Source organism: Peromyscus eremicus, chromosome 1 (assembly GCF_949786415.1).
Source record: "Peromyscus eremicus chromosome 1, PerEre_H2_v1, whole genome shotgun sequence".
In the NCBI taxonomy this organism is placed as follows: domain Eukaryota; kingdom Metazoa; phylum Chordata; class Mammalia; order Rodentia; family Cricetidae; genus Peromyscus; species Peromyscus eremicus.
Window position 1 is genome coordinate 194,244,316 of NC_081416.1, and position 24,646 is coordinate 194,268,961.

At 41.3% G+C, this 24,646-nt stretch overlaps 1 protein-coding gene across 1 annotated transcript; it reads right to left on the bottom strand.

Moving 5' to 3' along the window:
• Positions 1-400: 400 nt before the first annotated feature.
• LOC131902712 (binder of sperm protein homolog 2-like) lies at positions 401-7,317 on the bottom strand. Its single transcript, XM_059253711.1, has 5 exons — positions 7,208-7,317; positions 4,463-4,495; positions 2,404-2,544; positions 1,419-2,141; positions 401-522 (listed from the first exon to the last, which is right to left on the bottom strand). Exons 1-4 carry the CDS (start codon positions 7,263-7,265, stop codon positions 1,990-1,992), a joined length of 384 nt encoding a protein of 127 aa, XP_059109694.1. The 5' UTR covers positions 7,266-7,317; the 3' UTR covers positions 401-522; positions 1,419-1,989.
• Between the last annotated feature and the right edge of the window lie 17,329 nt (positions 7,318-24,646).

Sequence of the window (24,646 nt, forward strand, 5' to 3'; positions counted from 1 at the left end):
TGAAGATGGAAAGAACTAGATAGACATGAGAGAACAGCAGAAGGGACTGAGAGGAGGAGGGACTGAGAGGAGCTAAGTATGAGAACAGAAAAGGAACTGTGTAAATGGTTGAACTTAGAAGAATAAAGTGAATGGACTAACAAACTCAGTGTGTTTAGATTCATTTGCTATCCCTCAGATTAGTATCCTTAGTTGCTTGTAGCATCTGTTCTGGACCCTGATGGAAATCTCTTCAAGGCAGGCACTAGGGGGGAATTTGGTAGTGTCCTGATGGCAGACACACTATAATGAGCCACCCCAAGGCATTCCCTTGGGTCACAACCCCACCATGTGAGAATGAGTTGATCATCAATGTACTTTGCTCTTTGCACCCACCCCAGGAAAACAAGACATCAGTGTAGACAAGAAAACAGACATTTATTATCAGAATGCTCCATAACAATAAAAGAAGAATTGTATCTAGAGAGACATCTGATGGATCTGTAACTTCTGTCTCTTCAAAAACACACGTTTACCTAAAAACTGAGGTGAAAAAAAAAAACATGTTAGAATGAATGTCTCGGTCTCCTCTACTGTCCCAAGATCAATATCACGTGTGTCTCCTTCCCTCAAAAATAGTACTTTTTTCTCTCTCAGATGAGAGATCAGAATAGAATGAGTCCATGGAGCAGATGTGGCCAAAGAAAAGTCCATGCTTCCTGATTGTAACACTGTTTAAAAGACATTTAATTCATTGATCACTGTCATTCATTGATCACTGTCAATGTTCAGGAAGTTTGTTTTAATCAGAAATCTCATATGCGGATGATGGATAATCTCCAACCACTTAAAATTTGATACTCCATGCACACAAGAAAGTCGGGGATATTGATGCATTCACAGGGAGACCCCCCACAATGTGTTTTAAATGATGATCAAGCCATGGTGACAGAGGGGAAAGCAGATTCGGTTATATTTTAGAGACTTTAAAATTGTGTATCTGTGTAGATGTGTGGGGAGACACAAGCAGCTGTGGAAGGGAGTTCCAGGGGAGGAGAACATAAGGAATGCTGATGTTTCTCTTGTCATGTGCTGTTTCAATGTTTCAGTATCTATCTCATATTTATTTTGTGACTCAAAGCAAGTTTTAAAACTGAAAAACAGTCCAGCGGTGACACACACCTTTAATCCTAGCACTTGGGAGGCAGAGGCAGGCAGATCTCAGTGAGTTCGAGGCCAGCCTGGTCTACAAAGCAAGTTCCAGGACAGCCAGGGCTGTTATACAGAGAAACACTGTCTTGAAAAAGAATTGAAAAACAATGCATCCATAGTAAAGTGGCTAATTAGTAATCATTGTTAATGTGACTGGATTTGGAATCACCCAGGAGACACACATTTGGGCATGTCCCAAATGATTTAACTGAGAAACAAAAACTCACCTGAATGTGGGCAACAACAGCTCTTGAACTGAAGCCTTAGTCACTATAACAGGAAAAAAGGAGTCATCCAACTGAGTACAAGCCTCTATCTGTCTCTCTGTCTGTCCACCTCTCTGTCTCTCCTGAATGCAGACACAATGTGATCAGCTGACTCATGTTCTCACCACCGCACCTTCCATCCATACCATAATGGACTATGTTCCCTCAAACCACAGTAGCCCAAAGATACCCTTCCCTCCTTCATTGAGTTTTCTTTCCTTGGGTGATTTGTCACAGCAACAACAAAAGCGACACATGTGATTTATAATCATTAGAAAAACATGTAAATGGACACCAGCATGTCAGATTTGCCAATGACCCAGTACACTTGTCCTTTTGTGACTGTGTTTGTGCTACCAAGCCAAGCTGAGTGTTTTTGACCAGCACCACATAAGCCCACTGTAGTCAACAGGAGACACTTCACAGGAAATGTCTGCTGCCCCCTGACTAAGTCATCAGACTTCTCACCCACCAGCCTAATGCTTTGCTCCTTTCACAGCTAATAGGACATTGACCCACCTCTCCCATCATCTTACTTGTAAGGAGAACATTGCTTCCATTTTTTATCTTTGTTGTAATTGTCAGTCAATGAACACCAACTCCGATTCAAAATGTAGCCTTCCTTGGTGCATTCATAAATGTACTTTTTTCCAAATTGGAAAGGAAAGATACACATTGGAGGATCTGCAGAGAAAGATGGATAAAGGATGCACTAAGAACACTGTCCTCAAACTAATCCCTGTGGAGAAAATAGTCAACTATTTTTTTCTATCTGATTGGTTTTATATATATATATATATATATATATATATATATATATATATATATATATATATATATATATATATGAAAGACTGCTTTCTGAAATTTAAAACATTTTCTCCAGATTCTACACACTGCCTCTTGTGTCGTGGTTATATAATATCTACCTTTACAGGACTCTCACCAAATGCTTTGCAGTATCTCCACCTTCCTTGGAAATAATAATCAAGGGAACACCAATCATAGTCACTGTGGACAGAGATGCAGCTGTGGTAGATTACCTCGTTATAGATGAACGGAAAGGTACAGTTTGGCACAGGAAATTCTGGAGAAAAGGACAATTTCAGAATGTAAAAGATGCTCACAATGAGAAATGAGTTTGTTTTGTTTTGTTTCTTTGATTCCAGGATCTCACTATGCTGACCTGAGCTGGCCTAGAATTTGCTATATAGATCAGGCTGGCCTTTAACTCAGAGATCCACCTGCCTCTGCCTCCTCAGTGTTGGAATTAAAAGGCATTTGTTATCATGGTTAGCAGGAATTGACTTTTAAATTTTTATATTTCATTTAATTTTTAAACAAGGTTTCACTTCTGTAGCTCAGTCTGTCTTAGAATTCTGTAGCTAAGATTGGCCTCTGATTCATATCAGTCCTCCTGCCTCAGCCTTCTGAGTGCTGAGATTAAAACCTGAGCTACCATGGCCAGCTGGGACTTGATTTTAGAATGTTCATTTCAGTGAGGCACAGGCCTGCTCTCCCAAAACCCCTACATACACCTGTAGCTGGTGTCACTCACTACCTTTCTGCTTGTGACAGAAAATATCAGCAAATCTCCAAGAAAAATCAGAGATTTCCTCAATTGGAGGTCCATTAGCAGTGAGAGACTTCATTTCCAGAGCTCCTAACTCTGGAACCTTTCCCATCATCTGTTCCCCTGACTTACCAATGTAATCTCCAAAACAACTCTCCAGTCTCTCTGCTGCCCTCCACAAGCATTTTCATCATTTAGCATTTTTCTTTGTTCTGTCTGCAGCAATAGCATATCTATGCCTTCTCCCAATGTATTGTTCCATTCTGAAGGGCCCGTGCTTACTCTTAATCATAAACGGAACCATACAGATGACCTATTGACATTCCCTTGTTCTTAAGATAAGACAAGTCTTTGACATGGCTTATCTTTTTCTATTAAAAAAAAACTGAAGCTTGTCAGAATAATTCCTAACTGCATTCTAAATACATATCCTTATACCCACAGATAAGTGTAGCTCCCAACCTTCATCAAATAAGCTTCTTCTAGCAACTAACAGAGACCGTCACAGAAAACCACAACTAGTCAAAATACAAAGAACAACTGATCATAAGGTTCCCTTTCCCTGTGGGTACATCTACAACACAACTCCTGCACAGAAGGCTCAGGGAACACTGTGGAAGAGGGGACAGAAAAATTGTAAGAGTCAGAAGACCAGGAAATTTGCTGTGAGATGTGCCTCCTAGAAATGGCAGGAAAGCTTCACCCATAAAGCACAACAATATAGCTGCCTATTCAAGACCTGAACAAGGACAGCACCAATGGGCATGCTAACACAGAAGGGGGAAATATCATTAACTCTCGCGCCGGGTCAAAGAACTACAGGAAAAGATGCTGGGAGTGGGAGAATTAGTTTTCTCTCATGGAGGAGCCTCCAATACCAAGTGGTCAGCCCTGTAATCATGTACATGCATGATTACATGAGGCCAGGAATTTGAGAGAATGTGATGTGGAGGGAACATTGGAGGAGTTGGAGAATGGAAAGGGAATGGATGGAAATAATGCAATTATATTTTGATAAAATAAATACATTTTAAACTGGTATTTGTAACAAGATGGTTTTATTAATTACATTAATGACCTTGATTTAACCACTCATAGTGTGAACCTATATCCAAGCATCAAATTTGACTCCATACATATGTAATTACTATTACACTGTAAAAAGAAATAAACAACCAAGTACAGAAACCCACATAGTGCCTTATCTGAGTCCCAATGGATAAAGGAGTGCCTTCCTTGAGTGACAAGTGAGAATCTTGAGTTGGTCACTTAACTGGATCTTCAGTATTGTTTAGCTGATGTAGCCCAGGGAAGCCTCTTAGGTCAGAAGAATAAAACAAAAAATTTCCACAGCAGGAAAGTATGCATCTGCTACTCTTAAGGGGTGTAAGCTGTCATTTAAGATGCTGCCAGATAGAGGTTGCCCCCTTACCTTCCATTGGGGGCCGAAAATAGGGAGTCAAGTCTGAAAGACAAAAAATAATTTGTAAAGTGTAAGCCACCTTCTAAAGCCCTGAATATACAGAATGACTACAAAATATACATCAGTGTCCTGCAACATCTCATCAAGCTGGGGTTGTATATCTCCCAGGGAATGATGTCACATCAAGCTGTGGAAAGCCAGGAAGTTCCATCCACTTAGATGTGAGCTCTTACTCCTCTGATGTCTTCCTTGGAGTCAGTTAAAGTCATCCCACCACGTCCAACGCCATGCCAGTTCTGTCCATTCACTAAAAGTCTAAATAATATTCTTCTTCCAACTTATTGTTAACAGAACATTTCAATGAGAATATGGTGCAAAAGTAAATGTTAGTCATATTTAAGGAGCCTGGGTCAAGTGGGGATAAGAAAGTTTGTCAGATAAATTGAGATTATAATGGACCCCAAACATCCATAATATGAGTGGTGCCACCCCAAAATGCAACCAACACCTGCTGGAAAATGTGATTGAGAGAGTACTTACAAGATTTTTTTGTGTGTTTGAGTTTTTGTTTTGTTATTCTTTATAAATGTGTGTATGTGTATTTGTGTGTGTGTGTGTGTGTGTCTGTGTCTGTGTCTGTTTCTGTATGTCTGTTTGTAAGCCTTGATATATGTGTGGAGGTCAGAGGACAACTTGCAGAAGTCATTTCCTTCTTTCTACTATGTATTCTGTGAATCCACATCAGTTGGTGAATCTTAGGGTCAAGCTCTTATATCTACTGAGCTACCTCCATGCCTGATCTCCTGTAAGGTCATTTACACACCCTTCGTGTATAGCTGTCATTCCTGTAGAGCATTTTATAATAGCTTTTTCATTTTCTGGAGCAACTTCCTAAGGATCCTTCCCTCATAACTTTCTGGCTTTACACGTTTTATTTTCAGTTTTGTTAGGACTGACTTAAGCAACTTCCTTGATATTCTACTATGCTTCCACAAAGTTCTGAAGTGTTTTTATGAGATAAAATGAGTCATGATAAGAGAACTTCAGAATTCAGGGGGAACATGGGAGGGTGCTGTGGGATGTCCTGTATGCCATAAATATATGTTGCTATGATTGATTGATAAATAACATGCTGATTGGCCAGTAGCCAGGCAGGAAGAATAGTGTAGGTGAGACAAGGAGGAGAATTCTGGGAAGTGCAAGCCTGAGGCAGAGAGATGCTGCCAGCCACTGTGATGAGAAGCAACATGTTAAGATACCAGTAAGCCACAAGCCACATGGCAACTTATAGTTTAATAGAAACGGGTTAATTTAAACATAAGAACAGTTAGCGAGAAGCCTGAGCCTAGAAGCCTAGACCAAACAGTTTAAATAATATAAGCATCTGTGTGTTTATTTTATAAGTAGGTTGCGGGGCTGTGGGGCCTTGGCAGGACCTGGAGAGAAAGACTCCAGCTACAGGAGGGAAATAAAGCCCTGCCAGCAAATGGTCTTACTCCCTTCGCCAAAGCGAGTGACTCAGTATACTTTCCTCAATCCTCACTTGCTCTACACTGTCCCCCTCCAACCCTCACCCCCTATTTTCTACCTATCTGCTTTCATTTCTTACTTAAAGACAGCTACTCTGCCTTGTCGTAGACAAGATTTACTAAGATACCATGTTATAGCATTGGCCTCCTTTCTGACTGCATTCCAACTTGCATGATTCTTGCTTCCTTTGTATCTCTGGTAACAACAAGAGTCCAAATCCTTTCTAAGAGAAGAGGATATGTCTCAGTTGGTTGAGTGCTTGCATAACATGCACAAAGCCCTGAGTCTGATCCCAACAACATATAAACCGACTAGGGATGGTGGTACTTGCCCATAATCTCAGCTCTCAAAAGGTAAAAACCAGGAAATCAGGAGCTTAAGGCTATCTTCATCTACATGGTGAACATGAGATCTATTTAGACTACATGAGATTCTTTCAAAACATACTTCTAAAACAACAAAGTGTTCTAACTCTCTCTTCGTTAGAGAGTACAGAGTACCCCACACTCTGTATATTTCAAGCTGTCCTGCACAAAAAGCACAGCTTTCTCTAGGGCTCTGCATTCCTGTGGACACAGCTGCAGGATGATGGCCGTGCTAAAGGACTCCTCTACCCTTCCTGATTAACCCTCACAACCACACCACAAGATGAGACCCCTTGTTCTGCATTGAAATTACTTGTCTCCTGAGGATGCCATTCATATGGTTCAAATTCCATATAAGTGACTTATAAAATGAATCAACATGAAATTTCTCCCCACCAAACCTGACCTCAGTCACCCTGACATCTGCCCCACAGGCAACCCATGTCATGTGTGTTTGAAACTTATAGACACTGTCAGTCAACAACCAGATAGGAAGGCATTAATAGACTACTCTAATGCAAAGAATAACTGAGTCCATACACTATTTTAGACCTTGCTTCCTTAACAAGATATTTTGCAGAAATTTCCAAAACAACTCATACTAGTTCCCCTCTTTCATGAAGATATTTTTTATTACTATACAGATGCTGAAACTAGGGCTCCCTCACAGGTAAAGTCACCTGTTCTGTGCTCACTCAACCAAGGAGGGGAAGAACAAACAATTAGTCCAATCCACAGCTCTCTACCCTCTGTTGGCTGTACTGAAAAGATGTCACGGACAGCTGATCTCCAGCCTTTCTCAATTCTCATTTGCCTTGGACTCTCCTGCTCCAACCCTCTCCCCTCTTTTCCACCTCACCTGCATTCAGTCCATACATACAGACAGCTAGCAACACCCAGCCCACAAGATGTCTCATCACCTCCAGTTGCCTGCAGATGGCACACCCAGGAGCAAACCTTGCCTCCAACTTTATACCCTCTCTTTCTGCTCCTCCTACTCTGTCTGCTCACACACTTCCTCCACAGTGAATTCCCTTTGTCCTAAATGACTTAGAGTGATTCAACATTTACCTTAGAATGTTCCATGGTGTTTTTCTGAAAGTGTTGTTTGCCCTGTAGGGGATCTTTTGTTTTTTTCAACATGACAGCCAATCTTTGAATATCTTACAACTTTGTAAGATATAGTCTGTGTCTTCTCCTGATTTTTAGAGATGAAACCTGGAGATATATAAGTATTTATTCAACACAGCACCATGCAGGTGCATTGGGGATCACATCCAACTGTGTCTGATTTCAAAAGCAATAATTAACCAAGAATTTGTCCTTGGGAATGAGGAAGGGAGGAAGGAGGAGAGAGAGGAAGAGAGGGAGGAAGGGAAAATATGAGAATGGAGAGAGGAAGGTTAACAGTGAGGGTGATATTTGGAAAATAGAACACCAAACCAGAAGTAGATATCTCCCTTGCAAATGGCTTGGTGTACTTCAAGATAATCCAAAATAAAGAACAAATGGTCTTAGAGGTCAGGCATTATGGCCATGTTAGTAAAAGCAGGGTTAACAGTCATCATTCACCAAATGCCTATGAAGACATCAGGGATTCTTTTTTTAGTCATTATTTCTATTATGACCATATGTAAACATGAGAGGAAATGCTGATAACGGCACAGAACCTGGAGAAGATGAGCATCAAAAACACAGGCTTTTATACTTTTGATAAACTAGCATAACAGCCATAAAAACCCTCCAGTGTTGCCATGGATGATGAATATCTTCATCAGATGCAAGCATGAAACACACAGGCTAGCAGTGCTTCTTGAATAAACCCATAGAAGTCTCATCACAGTGGCACCATATGGGATCCTGTACTGGGTTCCACTAGGAAATGTAGGGCCAAAGATTTAGAAACTGGGGGCCAAAGAGTCCGAGTCATTCATTAAGATTAAGTGTCTCCACAAAACCAAACTAGTGGGAACTCATAAACATTAGACCAACATCTGTGGAGTCTCCATGGGACTGGACTAGGCCCACTGCATAAGTGAAACAGTTGTGTAACTTGATCTGTTTAAGGGACTCCCTGGCAGTAGGATCAGGATCATCCTTGGTGCATGAGCTGGCTTTTTGGAGCCTATTACCTATGGTGGGACACCTTGCACAGCCTTGATGCAGGGGGACAGGCTTGGACCTGCCTCAACTGAAAGTACCAGGCTCTTTGGACTCCCCATGGGAGACCTTGCCTTGTTAGAGGAGGGAATTGGGGGGTGGGTTTGGGGGGAGGTGAGTGGCATGGAAAGAGAGAGGAGAGGGGGATCTGTGATTGGTATGTAAAATGAATTAAAAAATTCCTTAATAAAAGAAGATTAAGTATCTCATGAAGAAGTGGAAAATCATGGGTTTCATTCAAGCATCCTGAGCAGATCTATCTGACTCATCCTCACTCCAGAGTCTAGGAGATCTTACAGGTTAAGTGTCTTCACAGGACGCCTGATCTTCTCACAGCCACTGGAAAAGTCATCTCTCCATTGGAAATAATTGATTTAATGCCAGTTACAACTTAGTTCACATGTCTGGAAAACAAGGGACCCCAGCCCAAAAGACAAAAGCTATTTTGGGAGCCTACTTTGAGGGAAAAATGGTTACTGTTTTAGTTAATTTGTGTTCATTATTTCCCATCATAACCCTGTCTCCAATTAGAACTATCACAATCCAATTTACATACATCTCCAGGAATGAAAGGTTCTGGTCCATATCCCTTACTCATAGAGTACGGCAAGTGGCTGGAAGTTAGCACACCCTTGAATTGATTCAGCTGCCTTTTCCCTGCTTTGTTGAAGAACATTCTTCTAATCCTCTTTACTGTGGTCCTAACTTTTCCCAAAGACAATGGGCAGATATATTCCTGAATGCTAATGCAGTTACGTAAATTCTGATAAATATTTACATAGTGAGTGAGGAGTGGTCAAAAGATTCGTTTAGTTTTACATGCTAAAGGACATTGTGATCAGAGGCCAGAACATCTCACCCTCTGGAAAGACTGCAATGGACATCAGAAAGAACCCATTATTCCTTTCTATCTCACCTGAATAGTTATTATGTCCTAAGGCTATTGTCACTTGTGCTAAAGAGAAAGCTTTCCAATTTTCTCAGAACCAAGGCTGGTATCTAGCCAACAACATTTGGTGGCTTGGGGCAAGTTTCAAAGGAAAATTTTACCCAAGATCAAAAACCTACAAAAAGGCAGAGGTGGGCTTAGATTTTACAGCTTCTATGTGAATACCCAATTGATTTGCAGGCCAGTGAAAATTATCAGTGATTCTGATACAGAAGGAATCAATAGGGACTCCATTTTTATGTGGAACACAAAAAACAAAGAGATATAGCAATGAGTTCACACTTTTACTGTCTTCTATAGAACTGTAGAACCTTGAGAATATACACCCATTAATATCAGATAGACTAAAGCTCAAATAATGAATCTCCATTTGTTAGTCAGGGTCATGGATAAAGGACTTTTTATCTGTGGCAGGGGTTGTTTCATATCTGTGCTTCATAGTCACACAGCATAAGAATATTAAGTTCTCAAACATCATGAGTATTTGTGAATTTAAGAGTAAGGCAATTGGAGGGCATGGTGGCACATGCCTTTAATCCCAGCACTCAGGAGGCAGAGGAAAGTGGATCTCTGTGAGGTCAAGGCCAGCCTCATCTACAAAGTGAGTTCCAGGTCAGCTAGGGCTACACAGAGAAACTCTGTTGCAAAAAAGTAATAATAATAACAAAAAAGAGTAGAACAATTGTATGTGATATGTATGAGTCTATTATATTAGTCTGCTAAAACTGCCAGTACAAAACACCACAGACAGACAAATCATGCCCTCACTCATTCAAATCAATGAACTCCCTGTCATTCCTCAAACATCTAAACAGAGTATTCTTTAAAAGCATATGCATTTCAACACTGTTGGCCCCCAAACACTATTCCTCAAAGTTATCAGACCAGACTCATTCACTCCTTTTCTTCAGATCCCAGAGAACCCATGTGCTGTCATTTGATAGTGAAACGTCAACCATAGATTCACGTTTGAACACTTTATCAGCAGCAGGGGGCACTATTTTGGAAGGTGGCACCTCCTTGGAGAAGGTGAGTCTCCAAGGGTGAGCCTTGAGTGTTTATGTCTTGGCCCCACTTCCTATCTTCTCTCTGCTTCCCAACTGCAGGCTAAATGTGACCAACAAACTCATGTTCCTCCCATCATGCCTTTCCTGGCATGATGGACTGTGTCACCTCAAATTGTAAACCAGAAGAAATCTCTTAAGTTGCTTCTTGTGAAGCATTTGGTCATGAAAGGACATGTAGCAATAGCAGATACGTAGTCTGAACTGGTCATCTCCTGTGACCGGATTGATGCCTACCCCAATTGTCATCAGAGAAATGTCATCCAGCAACTGATGGAAATAGATGCGGACCCACAGCCAAACATTAGGAGGAGTTCGGGGAATCCTGCAGAAGAGGAGAAAGAATTGTAGGAGCTAGAGGAGTCAAGGACGCCACAAAAAAACACACAAGATCAACTAACCTGGGCTCACAGGGGTTCACAGAGACTCAACCGACAACCAGGGAGCCTGCATGGGACTGACCTAGGCTCTCTGCATATATGTTACAGTTGTGTAGCTTGGTCCTCTTGTGGGACTCCTAACAGTTGGAACTCTTTTATAGGCTTTTGGGACCCTCCTCTTCATACTGGGTCACCTCGCCAAGCCTTAATAAATGGGGTATATGTTTAGTCTTACTACAACTTGATATGCCATATTTTGTTGATACTCATGGGAGACCTGTCCTTTCCTAAACAGAAACATGTCACGTTTTGTTGATATTCATGGGAGACCTGCCCTTTCCTAAACAGAAATGGAGGAGGAGTGGATTGGGGGGTAGGAACAGAGTTTTGCAGGGAGGGACTTGGAAGAGAGGAGGTAGGGGAAACTGTGGCCAGGATGTAAAATAAATAAATAAATAAATAAATAAATAAATAAATAAATAAATAAATAAATAAATTTATTTATTTTAAAGAAAAAGACATCATGTCACTTACTCAATCTCCATTGCTTCTGCCTGATGTCTACTCTATATTTGTATCAATAATTCACATTTGCACCTATTGATGTGCATGTTTATTATCAATTCCTTTTATTGCACTGCAAGTTCAATGAAGATGGAGATTATCCCCAGACAAATGGACTAGCGAATAACATGCTCAGCCCCATTGTTTTGAATGAATACATCATGCTTTTTCCACAGATTTGGGAATAAGGATTTTGTGGCATAGCATAGGTAAAGCAACTAGGATAGATGGCATGTGCTGAGTAATTATACAGAATAGCTGTTGGATTTTTTGTGTGTTTTTGTGCCCCACTTCCTACTTCTATGCTGGAATATTGTCTGCGTGGAGCTTTTACAGATCTTTTGCGTGCTTTCACAATCACTGTGAGTTTGTGTGTGTATCTGCCCAAAGTTGGGTGAGAAGGTGGAGAGGGTAGCAATGGGAAAAATTGAAGGAGGGGAGATGAATATGTCCAAAATTTTCAAAAGGAACCAGAATTGTTAAAACAAATAAGTAAAAGTAAAGGATGGCTGTTGGTCCAAGGACCTTGATGTGTTTGTCTGCATCATGAGATAGTTCACGTGTCCATGTTTGCCAGAGAAGGGACAGTAATGATTTTCAAAATATTTTCTGATGCTGACCTTAGAAACTCTGTGTTTTCACAAGCTGTTATTTTCAGTTAATATGTCTGGTTCTTTGTGCTTAACTTTCCTGATGTGGTAAAATACAGGTGACAATGGAACCATGGTCATCAAATTGCAGGGATTTTTATGAGTCTGTGTGTGTGTGTGTGTGTGTGTGTGTGTGTGTGTGTGTGTGTGTGTGTGTGTGTTAGCACGGAATATAATCCCTGGCATAAAACACTCTATAGAAGCATTCATTGCTATTATCAATGCAGCTAACAGTAACTATTATTTTAAAACAGTGACGCTACCAAACTCTGTGTCTTAGGTACCGTTGTATTGCTGTGAAGACCATGGTAAGTCTTATAAAAGAAAGCATTTAATTGGGAACTTGCTTACAGTTTTAAAAGGTTAGTTCTCCATCATCATGGCTAGAAGCAGACAGATATGGTACTGGAGCAGTAGCGGAGAGCTTTACATCCTGATCCCCATACTTCTGGCAGAGAGAGAGAGAGAAAGACTGGGCCTGGCATGGGCTTTTGAAACCTTAAAGCCCACCCCCAGTTACACACTTCCTCCAACAAGGCCACATCTACTCTAACAATGCCACACCCCTACTCTTTCTCAAACCGTTCCACTCCTTGGTGACTAAGCATTCAAATATATGAGCCTATGGGGGCATTCTCATTCAAACCACCACACTCTGTAAGAAAAACAGTAGTGTGAATGAACTGACAGATGGAGAGGTTAAAGTGTTAAAAAGTTAAGTCCCAGTCTTATGACTGTTAAAATCTGGGCTAGAGTTTCACACTCCTTGTTACCTGACTCCACTGTATTTTGAATCACCAAAATACACTACTTCATTGTACATTGCTTTCTGGGTTGTTTTGTATGGAAGAGTGAATCAAGATTGACTTAAGGCTTCCCCCTAGTGGGTTCCTTATGAACATGTGGAAACAACCACCATTTCTTCAGGGTTCGTACATGAACACTGTCTGAAACCATCATGCTTGATGGACAGCTTGGCTGAATATAAAATTGTTAGTGCCTGTATTTTAAATATGTGACTAAAAATGTTGTGTTTTCTCTATTATTTGTTCTTGAGCCATGGGAAGCCAAAATGATAGCTATATGGCAACTAAATGACCAATAAGTAATGAATGAATAAAAAATTTGTGGTATATTTACACAATGAAATACCAGTAATTCACTAAAAAAAAAGTCATGAAGTCCTGCCATGGACAGTAACATAGAGAGACCTGAATGACACTATGTTAAGTGAAACAAGACAGTAATAGAAATACAAATATCACATCATTTAATCCATGTGGAATCTAAAAACATTGATCTTGATTAATACTCGGCAGAGACCAGGGAAGGCCAATAGAGGGGTCATGGACAGTTTGGATGGTGAATATAATGTTACAATTAGATAGAAGTAATAAATTCTGGTGTTCCATGGCACACTGGGTGGCTATAGTTTAAAATAATGAATAATGTGTCACTCAAATAAGTTAGAAGGGAAGATTTTGGGGCAGTTGTCTTTTGTTGGGATGCCTGAAGGAATCTGAGTCTTTTGAATTGTGTCATTTTACTTGGGTAAGAATCAGCATCACAACTCAAAGTCTATTTTTCTATTTAGAAGACATATTTTCATCTTATATTCACACACAGAAACACACACTATGGAAAAATGAAATGAAATTTTAGAAGAGAATACACAAAGCAGAACTATAAAACAATGTCCCTGATGAACATAAGTGGAAAAATTCTCAATAGTATACTTGAAAATTGAACTTAGCTATACCTTAATAAGATTACACCTACAGATAAGTGTGACTGTTACCACTCATCAGAGAAACTTCTCTTTACAACAGAGAGACCTTTAAAGAAAACCACAACTAGTCAAAATACAAAGGACAACTAATTATGAGGTGCCCAGCCCCACTGGATACATTTCCAACACAACTCCTGCATCTAAGGCTTGGGGAACATTGTGGAAGAGGGGACAGAAGATTATAAGAGTCAGAGGACAGGAAATCTGCTGCGAGATTGTGTCTCCTAGAAATGACAGGGAAGCTTCACCTATGATACCTCAATAATATGACTGCCTAAACAAGACCTGAACAAGGACAGCACCAATGGACATGTAGACACAGAAGGGGAAATCTCAGAGGGTCCCACCTTTAGACAAAGAACTGTAGGCAACTGATGACTGCTGAGAGGGGGAGAAGTAGCCTTTCCCAGGGATGAGCCTCTAGTTGGCTATCCAATACAAATTGTCAGCCCTGAAATCATATATACACAAGCAACAAAAACAGACTCACAAGGTGCATTTGGTCATGAAAGGACATGTAGCAATAGCAGGTACGTAGCCTGAACTGGCCATCTCCTGTGACCAGATTGATGCCTGGCCCAATTGTTGGCAGAGAGGTGTCATCCAGCAACTGATGGAGGCAGATGCAGAGACCCACAGCCAAACATTAGGTGGAGTTTGGGAATCCTGGGGAGGAGGAGGAGGAGGAGAAAGGAGTGTAGGAGACAGAGGGATCAAGGACACCACAGGAAGGCTCACACTATCAACTAACCTGGGCTCATAGGGGTTCACAGAGACTGAACGGACAACCAGGGAGTCTGCATGAGACTGATCTAGGCACGCTGCACATATGTTACAGTTGTGTAACTAGGTCCTCTTGTGGGATTCCTAAGAGTGGAAACAGGGGCTGTCTTCAACTCTTTTACTGGCTTTTGGGACCCTACTTCTCATACTGGGCCACCTTTCCCAGCCTTAATACATGAGGGATATGTTTAGTCTTACTGCAACTTGATATGCCATGTTTTATTGATACTCATAGGATACCTACCCTTTCCTGGATTGAGATGGAAGTGGAGGGGGCTGAGAGGTGAGAGGGGGAGTGGGGAGAAGGACTGGGAGGGGAGTATGGGGGAATGTTGTGGCCAAGATGTAAAATAAATAGATACATTTTTAAAAAGAAGCTCATATACAGTAGCTGGGGTAAGATGGTATAGTGGGTGTTGTCCCTGTGTGGCCCACTTACTAGAATATTCTGTTTAAGGAAGAATGGGCTCCATCCCAAGAAGAAAAGGGAATAATTTTCTAAATCTACAACAGTCATGCTAGAACCACTGAGAGGTGCTGAAGGAAAAAAAGGAGCAAAACATTGAAGAAAAATAAGTCACCAGACTAGGAGATGACTCCCTGACTAAACCACTTGCTGTGCAAAGATGATGCCCAGAGTTCCGATCCTTAATGCCTACATTAAAAAAAAAATGCCAAGCAGAAAGAATGGATCCCTTGTATTCCCGGTGCTAACTTGCTGAGCTCTGAGTCAAGTGAGAGACCTTGCTTTTGAAAAAAAAATTTTAACTAAAATAGAATAACATCATAAGTGTAGCTACTTTTCATCAAAGAAGCTTCTCTTTACAGTAAGTGGAGACCATCACAGAAAACCACAAGTAAAATCTCCGACCCCACCTCTCTCTCTCCCTCCACTCCCATGAGGCATGCACCCCTCAACCTCCCTCTCTTTCTTTCTCTTTTTCTCTCTTCTCTCGCTCTCTCTTTCCTATCTTCTCTTTGTCTCTCTATTATAATAAACCATTTCTGTGCAGATGTAGCCTCTGGATTGTGAGTATCCACCTTCACCCCGCCACCTCACTGCCATGCCCACATGGAGTGAGTCACTCCCCAGCCCACTGCTGCATCTGCCCAGCATGCCAGCATGGTCCCCTGCACTCATGGGATACCCTGGCCCAGCTAGCTGGGGGTTTCCCGTGTGTGCATAATTCATAACAGTCACAATGCAGAGATCATCAACCACGTGGATCCCACCCCCAATGAATACATCTCCATCACAACCCTTCATCTGTAGCTCAGGGAACATTGTGGCAGAGGGGTGGGAAGATTATAAAAGTCAAGGGACCAGGAAGTCTACTGTAAGACTCTCTCCTCGAAATGGCAGTGGAGCCAGGTGGCAGTGGTGGCACAGGCCTTTAATCTCAGCACTTGGGAGGCAGAGGCAGGCGGATCTCATTTTGAGACCAGCCTGGTCTACAAAGCAAGTTCCAGGACAGCCAGGGCTGTTACACAGAGAAACACTGTCTCAAAAAAAAGGAAAAAAAAAAAAAAGAAATGGCAGTGGAACAATAACACTAAGTTTTCAAAGGTCCCCCAGCTCTAAACAAAGAACTACAAGGAGGCAACTGATAACTGCTGAGAGACGGAAACTAGCCTCTACCCAAGATGTTGTTTCAATATAGAAGGTTGAGAGTGACCAAAGAGGACACCTGATGCTGACCTCTGGCCACTGTACATATAGGTACACAGATATGCACACCACACACACATACACAGGCAAAAATTAAGTAAGCCCAGAAGAACACAGTTCAAGCTTCTCAGTTCTTTGGTATTAGGAGGAAGCTAGAGCCTCATCCAAAAATTATGCCAGGTGGCCAAGGTCAAACCAGACTGACAGTATCCCCTCCAGACAAGCCTAGAGCTCTTTTGAGCTTCAAATCCAGGTGCAGGTTTTTAGTGAGGTGGTAATTCCTCTTTTGAATGGGGAGGCAGTGCGCAGAAATTTTATTTTGTCATTCTATACAATTCAAGGAGCATCTCCTAGTGATGTCTTCAGAGGGAATCTGTTGTTTAAAACTGAGCTACTGCAGGGACCTGAGACAGAGAGCTACAAATCTGGGAGCCTAGATTTAGCCTTATAGAGCCATAGGAAGAAACAGAAATCTAGGACACAATTGTAGGGGGGTGAGTGCTGTGGAACAATCATTTTCTACAATATGAATATGTATTACTATCATTGGTTAATAAAAAGCTGACAGGCTGGTAACTGGGCAAGAAGTTAGGCAAGAAAACCAAACTGAGAATGATGAGAAGAAGGAAGGTGGAGTCAGGGGAGATGCCAGCCAGCCATAGAGTAAGCAGGATATGTTAAAAATGAAACAATAAGCCATGATCCATGTGGCAAAGCATAACTAGAAATATGGGTTAAGTGTAAGAGTTAGATAGTAACAAGCCTGAGCTATTGGCCAAGCATTTGTAATTAATATAAGTTTTTGTGTGTTTCTTTGGGACTGAGTGGTTGGGACAGGGAACATCGGATTACATGGGGGAGGTCTGGATGTTGTCAAGCCAATAAACAGCAGGTAGTAGGAGCTCAGCTCAAGTGGTGAAATATGTAAGGAAAAGTAGCCACACTCCTCATGGCCAGAAGAGCTCATCAGATGAAAGTAATTTTGGATTTTTCTAGCTCTGTGTATGAGGTCAGTGGATGGATTAACCTCTGGAGCCACTTATCTATCGTACATGTCTGCAGAGTAGGAAACCCTGAAGGTCTACCAGTGATATCTACAGCTGCATCCCTCCCGCAGGGATATCCATACTTGCAGGAATTTGGGGAATTATGATGACAGGGCTTAGGTCCATGTGGGTGTCAGTGCTATTGCTTCTCACATTCCCAGAAGAAATGTCTCCTTATTCAAACATCAACTATCCCTGGAGGTACCACTGTCAGAGTATCTAATGTAACAAGAGAAATGTAATGAGAAAATGTAATGAGAAATGTAATGAGAAAACCTGATCAAGTCCTGTGGCAACAAAGGTCATTTTGGCCAGTAGAGGACACTGTGGCACAATGAAGAGGCACAAAGAAGAAGCAATACTGAAGCCAAGGCATGTCTGTAAGGAAGCTCAGCAACCAGTGTAAACTATCCAACAGACAAAACTCTCCAAGTTCAGCTGTCCTCCCTCCTGCCCAATTAACCGTCAGTCTCCAGTCTTCAAAGACCCAGAAAGAAACTGAGCAAACAGTTCTTTACTCTTTTATTCTTTTTTAAATTTCCTTTTTTTTTAACTTCACCTCTGATGCTTCCCTTCTTTGTCTTTTTACTACATTTTCAGAAGTATATTCTCTTTACTGTATTTTAATAGTATATAATTTTTATTCTACTTCAATCTTTAAAATTTTTAGGACTTGTATTTATTTTATGTGTATGTGTGTTTTGTCTGCTTGTTGTCTCTGCACCATGTGCCTGCAATGCCCACAGAGGCCAGAAGAGGGCATCAGACCCCCAATACTGGAATTACAAATGGTTGTGAGCTACCATGTGGTGGCTGAGAACTGAACCTAGGTCCTTTGTGAGAACAAGAGCTCTTCCCCATTGAGCCATCTCTCTAGTCCCCTACCTCTTTTCTCTATCTCACTTGGAAACTTCATAAGCCCAGCCATCACTCACTACCCAGATTTCTCAGCATTCACAGCTTCCAAACCCTGCCAAAATGGCCCATTAAGCTCTCTGCCCACAGCATTATCAGGATTCACCAGGTCACAGCTGCACATGCTTCCACATTTCTCCCACATACCAGTTCCAAAGACCTATAATCCATGTGACCAGTATAATGACAGCAATGACCCCAACAATTCTCTGAAAGTAGCTACGTTTTTATTGCTAAAGGATAAAGGGATTTATTTTGACTCATAGGTTTGTGCATGTGCGTGTGCATGTGCGTGCGTGCGTGCGTGCGTGCGTGCGTGCGTGTGTGTGTGTGTGTGTGTGTGTGTGTGGCTTGGAAGAGGAGATCTTGCTGGAGGAAGTACGTCACTGGGAGCAGGCATTGAGGTTTCAAAAGATTTGCTCCATTCCTGGTTTGTTCTCTCTGCTTCCTGTTTGCGGTGTGAGATGTGAGCTCTCAGGTTCTGCTCCTGCTGCCATGCCTTCCCTCAGCCATTATCAACTCTAAACCTCTGGCATTGTAAACTCAATTAAACTCTTAATCTTATAAGTTGCCTTGATCATGTTGTCTTATCACAGAAAGGTAACCAATACAAATGCTTTCCCTACATGTATTTTGGTGCACCATGTGTAGGGTACTTTTGGAAACCAGACAAAAGTGGAGAATTCCATAGAACTGGAAGTTACAAAGGATTGTGAGCTGCCATGTGGGTGCTGGGCATTGAATGTAAGTCTTCTGAAAGAGTAGCAAGTGTTCTTGAGCCATCTCTCCTGCCCCTTTACTCACAGGTTGAGCATTCAGTCCATTGTGATAAGGTGGTACACTGAGATCAGCTGTAGCTATGGAAAAAGGAGCAGGAAACAGCTAATCACATTGTGTTCACAGTCAGTAAGCCAAAAAAAAAATTTTGTTGTAGCGGTCCATTCACTTCCTTCTTTGTACTCAGTCTAAGACCCCAGCCCATGGGATGGTGCCACTTTCATTTAGGGTAAGTCTTCTTCTCTCAGTGGGAATGTCCGATAGAAAGGGTGAGGCAATGTAGATATAGGTTGGTATCAGCCAGCCCAACAAATATGAAAAATGCAACCAGTTTCTCTTCACAGACCAATTAATAAGGACTCACTAGGCGATTACAAATCTCTTGTCTGCCTCAGAAACAGGTACTCGTTCCATTCAATTTACAATTTGGGGGGGTGTGATAATATTTATACAGAATATAAATATTCTGTATATGTATATATACTCTGTATATGAATATCAACAAATAGTGACTACAAAGCATGTAGCACACTATATGTCTTAAGTGTTGGATAGAATCTACTTGAAGAAACATGAAACTTACTCTTACTTGGTGCTTCCAAGAAAATGGCCTAACCACAGTACATGATCTTACACTACCCAGGAGCTTGTGACCAAAAAGCTAGTCAAGTAATGGGGAAAACAGAAAGTATAAAATGTGGCTTAATCACAGGAAAGCTAAACAAGGAAAGTATATATCAAGAAACATCCTATCAGCTTAGTCATTCCATGCAAGAATTGTGGCCAGAACTCCACTCGCTTTGGCTTCCCCGTTGGAGCTTTGTGGTATAGCCAGAGCTAGCTGGGTCCTTGGAATTAATCTCAGGTAAAAAACTTGTGCCTTCCCTCCTGCCCCCCTCCCCCAGAAAAACAAACTCCACCGACATTGTCAACAGATGCAAGAAACACTATCAAAAATTACAGTGATTTCAGTCTCAAGGAGCCAGGCTAATGCTTGCAAAGGCAAGTGATGAAAAATTGTGCACACTCTTTGATGGCTTGGGACTCCTGATTCTTGGAACAAAAGGTCATATGCAACTTTCTTGGACAGTAATCATCATGAGCCCTAGTATGTGCCTCCCAGGAGAAACTGGCATGTACTGCACTACCTCATGTTCCTCGTGAAAAAAGCAGGTAGTTATAAAGTGGAAAGTCTCTCCTGACATTGATCCTAATATTTCTCAGCACTCACCCCCACAGTGGTCTGGGCCCTTCTATGTCAACTATTAATCAAGAAAATGCCCTGTAGGTTTGCCTACAGACAATATGATAGTTATTATCTCAATTGACGTTCCTTTTCACAGACAACTCTAGCTATGTCAAACTGACCAAAAAATCAGGACACCCTGTTCTCCTGATCTCCTGTTCTCTCTATCTCTGTCTTTCTCTGCCTGCCTCTGTCTATCTGCTGTCTCTATCTGTTCTCTCTCTCTCTCTCTCTCTCTCTCTCTCTCTCTCTCTCTATCTATCTATCTATCTATCTATCTATCTCTATCTATCTATCTATCTATCATCTATCTATCTATCTATCTATCTATCTATCTATCTATCTATCTATCTATCTCCTCTGTCTGTCTGTCTGTCTGTCTGTCTGTCTGTCTGTGTCTCTCTCTCTCTCTCTCTCTCTCTCTCTCTCTCTCTCTCTCTCTCTCTCTCTCTTTCTCTGGGTGTGTGTGTCAAATTGCAGGAATCAGTTCTCTCCTTCCACCCAGTGGGTTATGGGGATGGAACTCAAGTCATCAAATTTCGTGACAGGTGTCTACCCACAAAGCCATCTCACTGGGTCTACTATGTACCATTTCTTTAAGGTAGGAAGTGTTAGAGTAGGGATCCAAGATCATACTTTGATTCATTTTTCAATGCCCCCTCTCTTGGTCATCTGAAATAGAAACTAGCACAAAAGAAAGTGAAATCTAGATTTTAATGTGGAGCATGAATTGAACAACTTTTGTGTATAGATTAATTCTTTTTTCACATCTATCAGCACATCTGTAACTGAGTATATGGTGATGGTATTACAGTTTTAAAAATCTAATGATAGTTTTATTCTGGTGGAGGATGATTAATAAATATGTCTATTGGTGCCTGCTAGAGATAAGTAATTTCCCAATTAATGTATTTTCTTTATCCCCGTTGATATTCAATCTTCATACCTCTTATAGCCTTTTTAAAATATTCAAAAATTATTCATTATGCATATGTAAAACATGTAGTCTGCCATTTTGAAAATTTAGTACATATGTCAGTGTGGTGGTTTGAATAAAAATGGCCCCCATAGGCCCTAGGGAGTGGCACTATTAGGAGGTGTGACCTTGTTGGAATAAGTGTTGCTTTGTTGGGGGAGGTGTGTCACTAAGGGGCTGGCTTTGTGGTCTCAAATACTCAAGCCAGTCTCTCTCTGCTGCCTTCAGATCCAGATGTGGAACTCTCAGCTCTTTCCCCAGAATCATGTCAGCCGGCCGACCAAGAACCATGCTTCCTGCCGTGGTGTTAATAGACTAAATCTCTGAAACTGTAAGCTAGCTCCAATTAACTGCTTTCTTTTATAAGACTTGCGATGGCTGAGCCAGTAGGTGGTGGTGCATGTCTTTAATCCCAGTACTTGAGAGGCAGAGGCAGGAGTATCTCTGTGAGTTCAAGGCCAGTCTGGTCTACAGAGTGAGTTCCAGGACAGCCAGGACAACACATAGATACCCTGTCTTGTTGTGGTCATGGTATCTCTTCACAGCAATAGAAACTCAAACTAAGACAGTCACTATCATTATTTCATATTTTAATGACTGTAACTAGTATTTCAAATCTTGTAAAAATCACCCCAAACAGTATATTTTATACTTATCAACCAGTAACCCCTTATCCTTTCTTTCTTTTAGCTATGGACCACTCCTGATTTATTTCCTGTCACTAATATTTTGCCTGGTACAGACACTTCACGTAAATGCAATGTAACAGCTAATCCTCATGGTCAGCTTGATTGGATTAAGGATCACTGTCTTAGTTAGGGTTGCTATTGCTGTGACAAAACACCATGACTAAAAATCAAGTTGAGGAGGAAAGGGTTTATTTGGCTTACACTTCTACATTGTTGTTCATTACTGAACAAAGTCAGGACAGAAACTCGGGATCCTGGATGCAGGAGTTAATGCAGAATCCACGGAGGGGGCCTGCTTACTGGTTTGCTTCCCATGGCTTGCTCAGCTTGCTTTTTAATAGAACCCAGGACAACCAGCCCAGGAATGACACCACCAACCATGAGCTGGGCCCTCTGCCATTGATCACTAATTGAGAAAATGCCTTACAGCTCCTTCATTTCTGATGACTCTAGCTTATGTCAAGTTGACACAAACTAGCCACTACAGTCACCTGGGAGATGAACCTCTAGCCGTGTTTGTGAGAGCATATCCAGAGAGCTTCAACTGAGAAAAGAAGACCCATGCTAAATGCAGATGACATTGTCTTATAGACTCCTGGATCCTAGGCAACAAAAAGGGGAATATGGAGGAAGTGAGCTGACCACCAGTATTCTCCTGTTTCCTGACTTTGGATGCTATGTTAGCAGCTTCCTCATAGGCACAAATAAGCCCCTCTGCCTTTTAAAATAATGTTTTGATTTACTCTTTGAAATTTGATATATGTATACAACATATCTTGATCATATCCACCACCAGCCCCGATCCAACTCCCCACAGGACAACCCAACACATCTTCCTCCCCATTTCTTGGTCTCTTTTTTGTCTTATATTTATTTATATTTTAGTCCACTGGGTCTTATTACTATGGCCCACACTTGTGTGAATGTGATCATTGGTTCTGCACATAATTCACTCTTTTTCTTCTCTTAAATTTTTCATGGAATAGCATGTTTTAAAATGTCTTTCAGTTCTCCTTCCTTTTCTTTGTCCCTTCCATGAGCAATCTGAGTATTACTAATCATTTGGTTAGGGGAGGGTTGCGGGGGGGTGGGAGATTCTTGTTTGTGTGATTATCTGTTTGAGACAGGGACTCTGGTAACCCAAACTGCCCTCAGATCCACAAGAATTACCTTGAGCTTCTGATCCTCTTGACTCTACCTCTCAACTTCTGGGATTACAGGATTGTGAAGCCATGCCTGGTTTATGAGGTGCTGGAGACGGAATCCAACAGCTTGTGCATGCTAGGCAAGCACTCCACCAAATGAACTCCATGCACAGACCTACTACTACTGGTATGTCAATCCCACCTCTACAGCAAGTTCCACATCTCCACTTTGCCAAGCCTTTATCAAATCAAAGTTTTCTTCACCTTACAAAGCAGATGAATAGCATGGTATTGATTTTTTAAAAAGTCAGATTTTCTGGGGTCTTTTGTTATGGATTGACATGTGTACATAATCAATTGCACTTAAATAAAGTCATGATGAATTGAAGATCTAGTTCTCATTTGGTCATGCCATGCCAAGAGAAAATCATTATCACTATTAGAAAGCACGATTCCCATTACAGTGTAATCTTTAACTTTTAATTACATTATAAATATGTAATATTTAATTACATTTATTAATAATTTACAATTATTAATTGTGTGGGAGGAAGCAGGGATCAGGAGACAACTTACAAGAGACTATTCTCTCCTTCCACCATGTGTATTCTAGGGATCAAACTTGGGCCATCAGGCTAGGCTTGGTAGCAAGTGCTTTTACCCACTGAGCCATCTCATCAGCCCCTTCCAAGAGTGTGATCTTCAAATGCCTTAATATTGCAGCAGGCATGATAGTGAGGGCTTATAATCCCAGAACTTGGAAGGCTATGTAGGAAACTCACTAGTCTAATGCAAACCTTGCTTATATACAAAGACATCATCTTTTTTTTTGAAAAGTTATGAACATTGCAAAAGGCAGACATTTAGTGGGGTGGCTCCGTGTAAACCTAAATAAGGCCTAAAAAGCTTGGTAATGGAGATTTAGACTTCGATTTCGTACTGTGTTCTTGCATTAACTCTTATGTACAGCTGTTGTTTGAATCTTAGATGGTCTTTTAATAAAAAACTCAGAGCCAGATATCAGGGTGAAAGCTGAAAGATCAGAGAAGCAGAACAGCCAGCCACTACTTCTTACCTCTAGGAAATTCTCAGCCTAAAGAGAGTGAGTTCCTGTTTCTACACTCCTTATATACCTTTCTCTGCCCTGCCATAGTACTTCCTGAGATTAAAGGTGTGTATGCTTTCCAAGCAAAGGTGTGAGATCTCAAGTGCTGGGATTAAAAGTGTGTGCCACCACTGTTTGACCTCTGTGTCTAATCTAGTGGCTGGCTCTGTCCTCTGATCCTCAGGTAAGTTTATTAGGATACACAATATATCACCACATCCAGCTCTAACCCAGACACTTTTCCCATGCCCAAAAACTGTTGACTTTACTACCTGGATAAGAAAGGACACAGACACAGTTCTCTAAAGCTCAGATTCTTGGCTTTTCTCCTTTCAGGATCTAAATGGGTGCTGATGTCTTTTGAGATCATGTGACCCTGCTCAGAAGCTCA

Bases quoted from the DNA above. Each gene is read 5' to 3' on its own strand.
- LOC131902712 (XM_059253711.1), bottom strand. From the start codon at position 7,265: ATGAGACATCTTGTGGGCTGGGTGTTGCTAGCTGTCTGTATGTATGGA. The intron at 2,545-4,462 runs GTAAGGGGGCAA...CCTTTTCTCCAG, and splicing joins TTTTCGGCCCCCAATGGAAG to AATTTCCTGTGCCAAACTGT. The intron at 2,142-2,403 runs GTGAGAGTCCTG...CTTTCTCTGCAG, and splicing joins GAGATACTGCAAAGCATTTG to ATCCTCCAATGTGTATCTTT.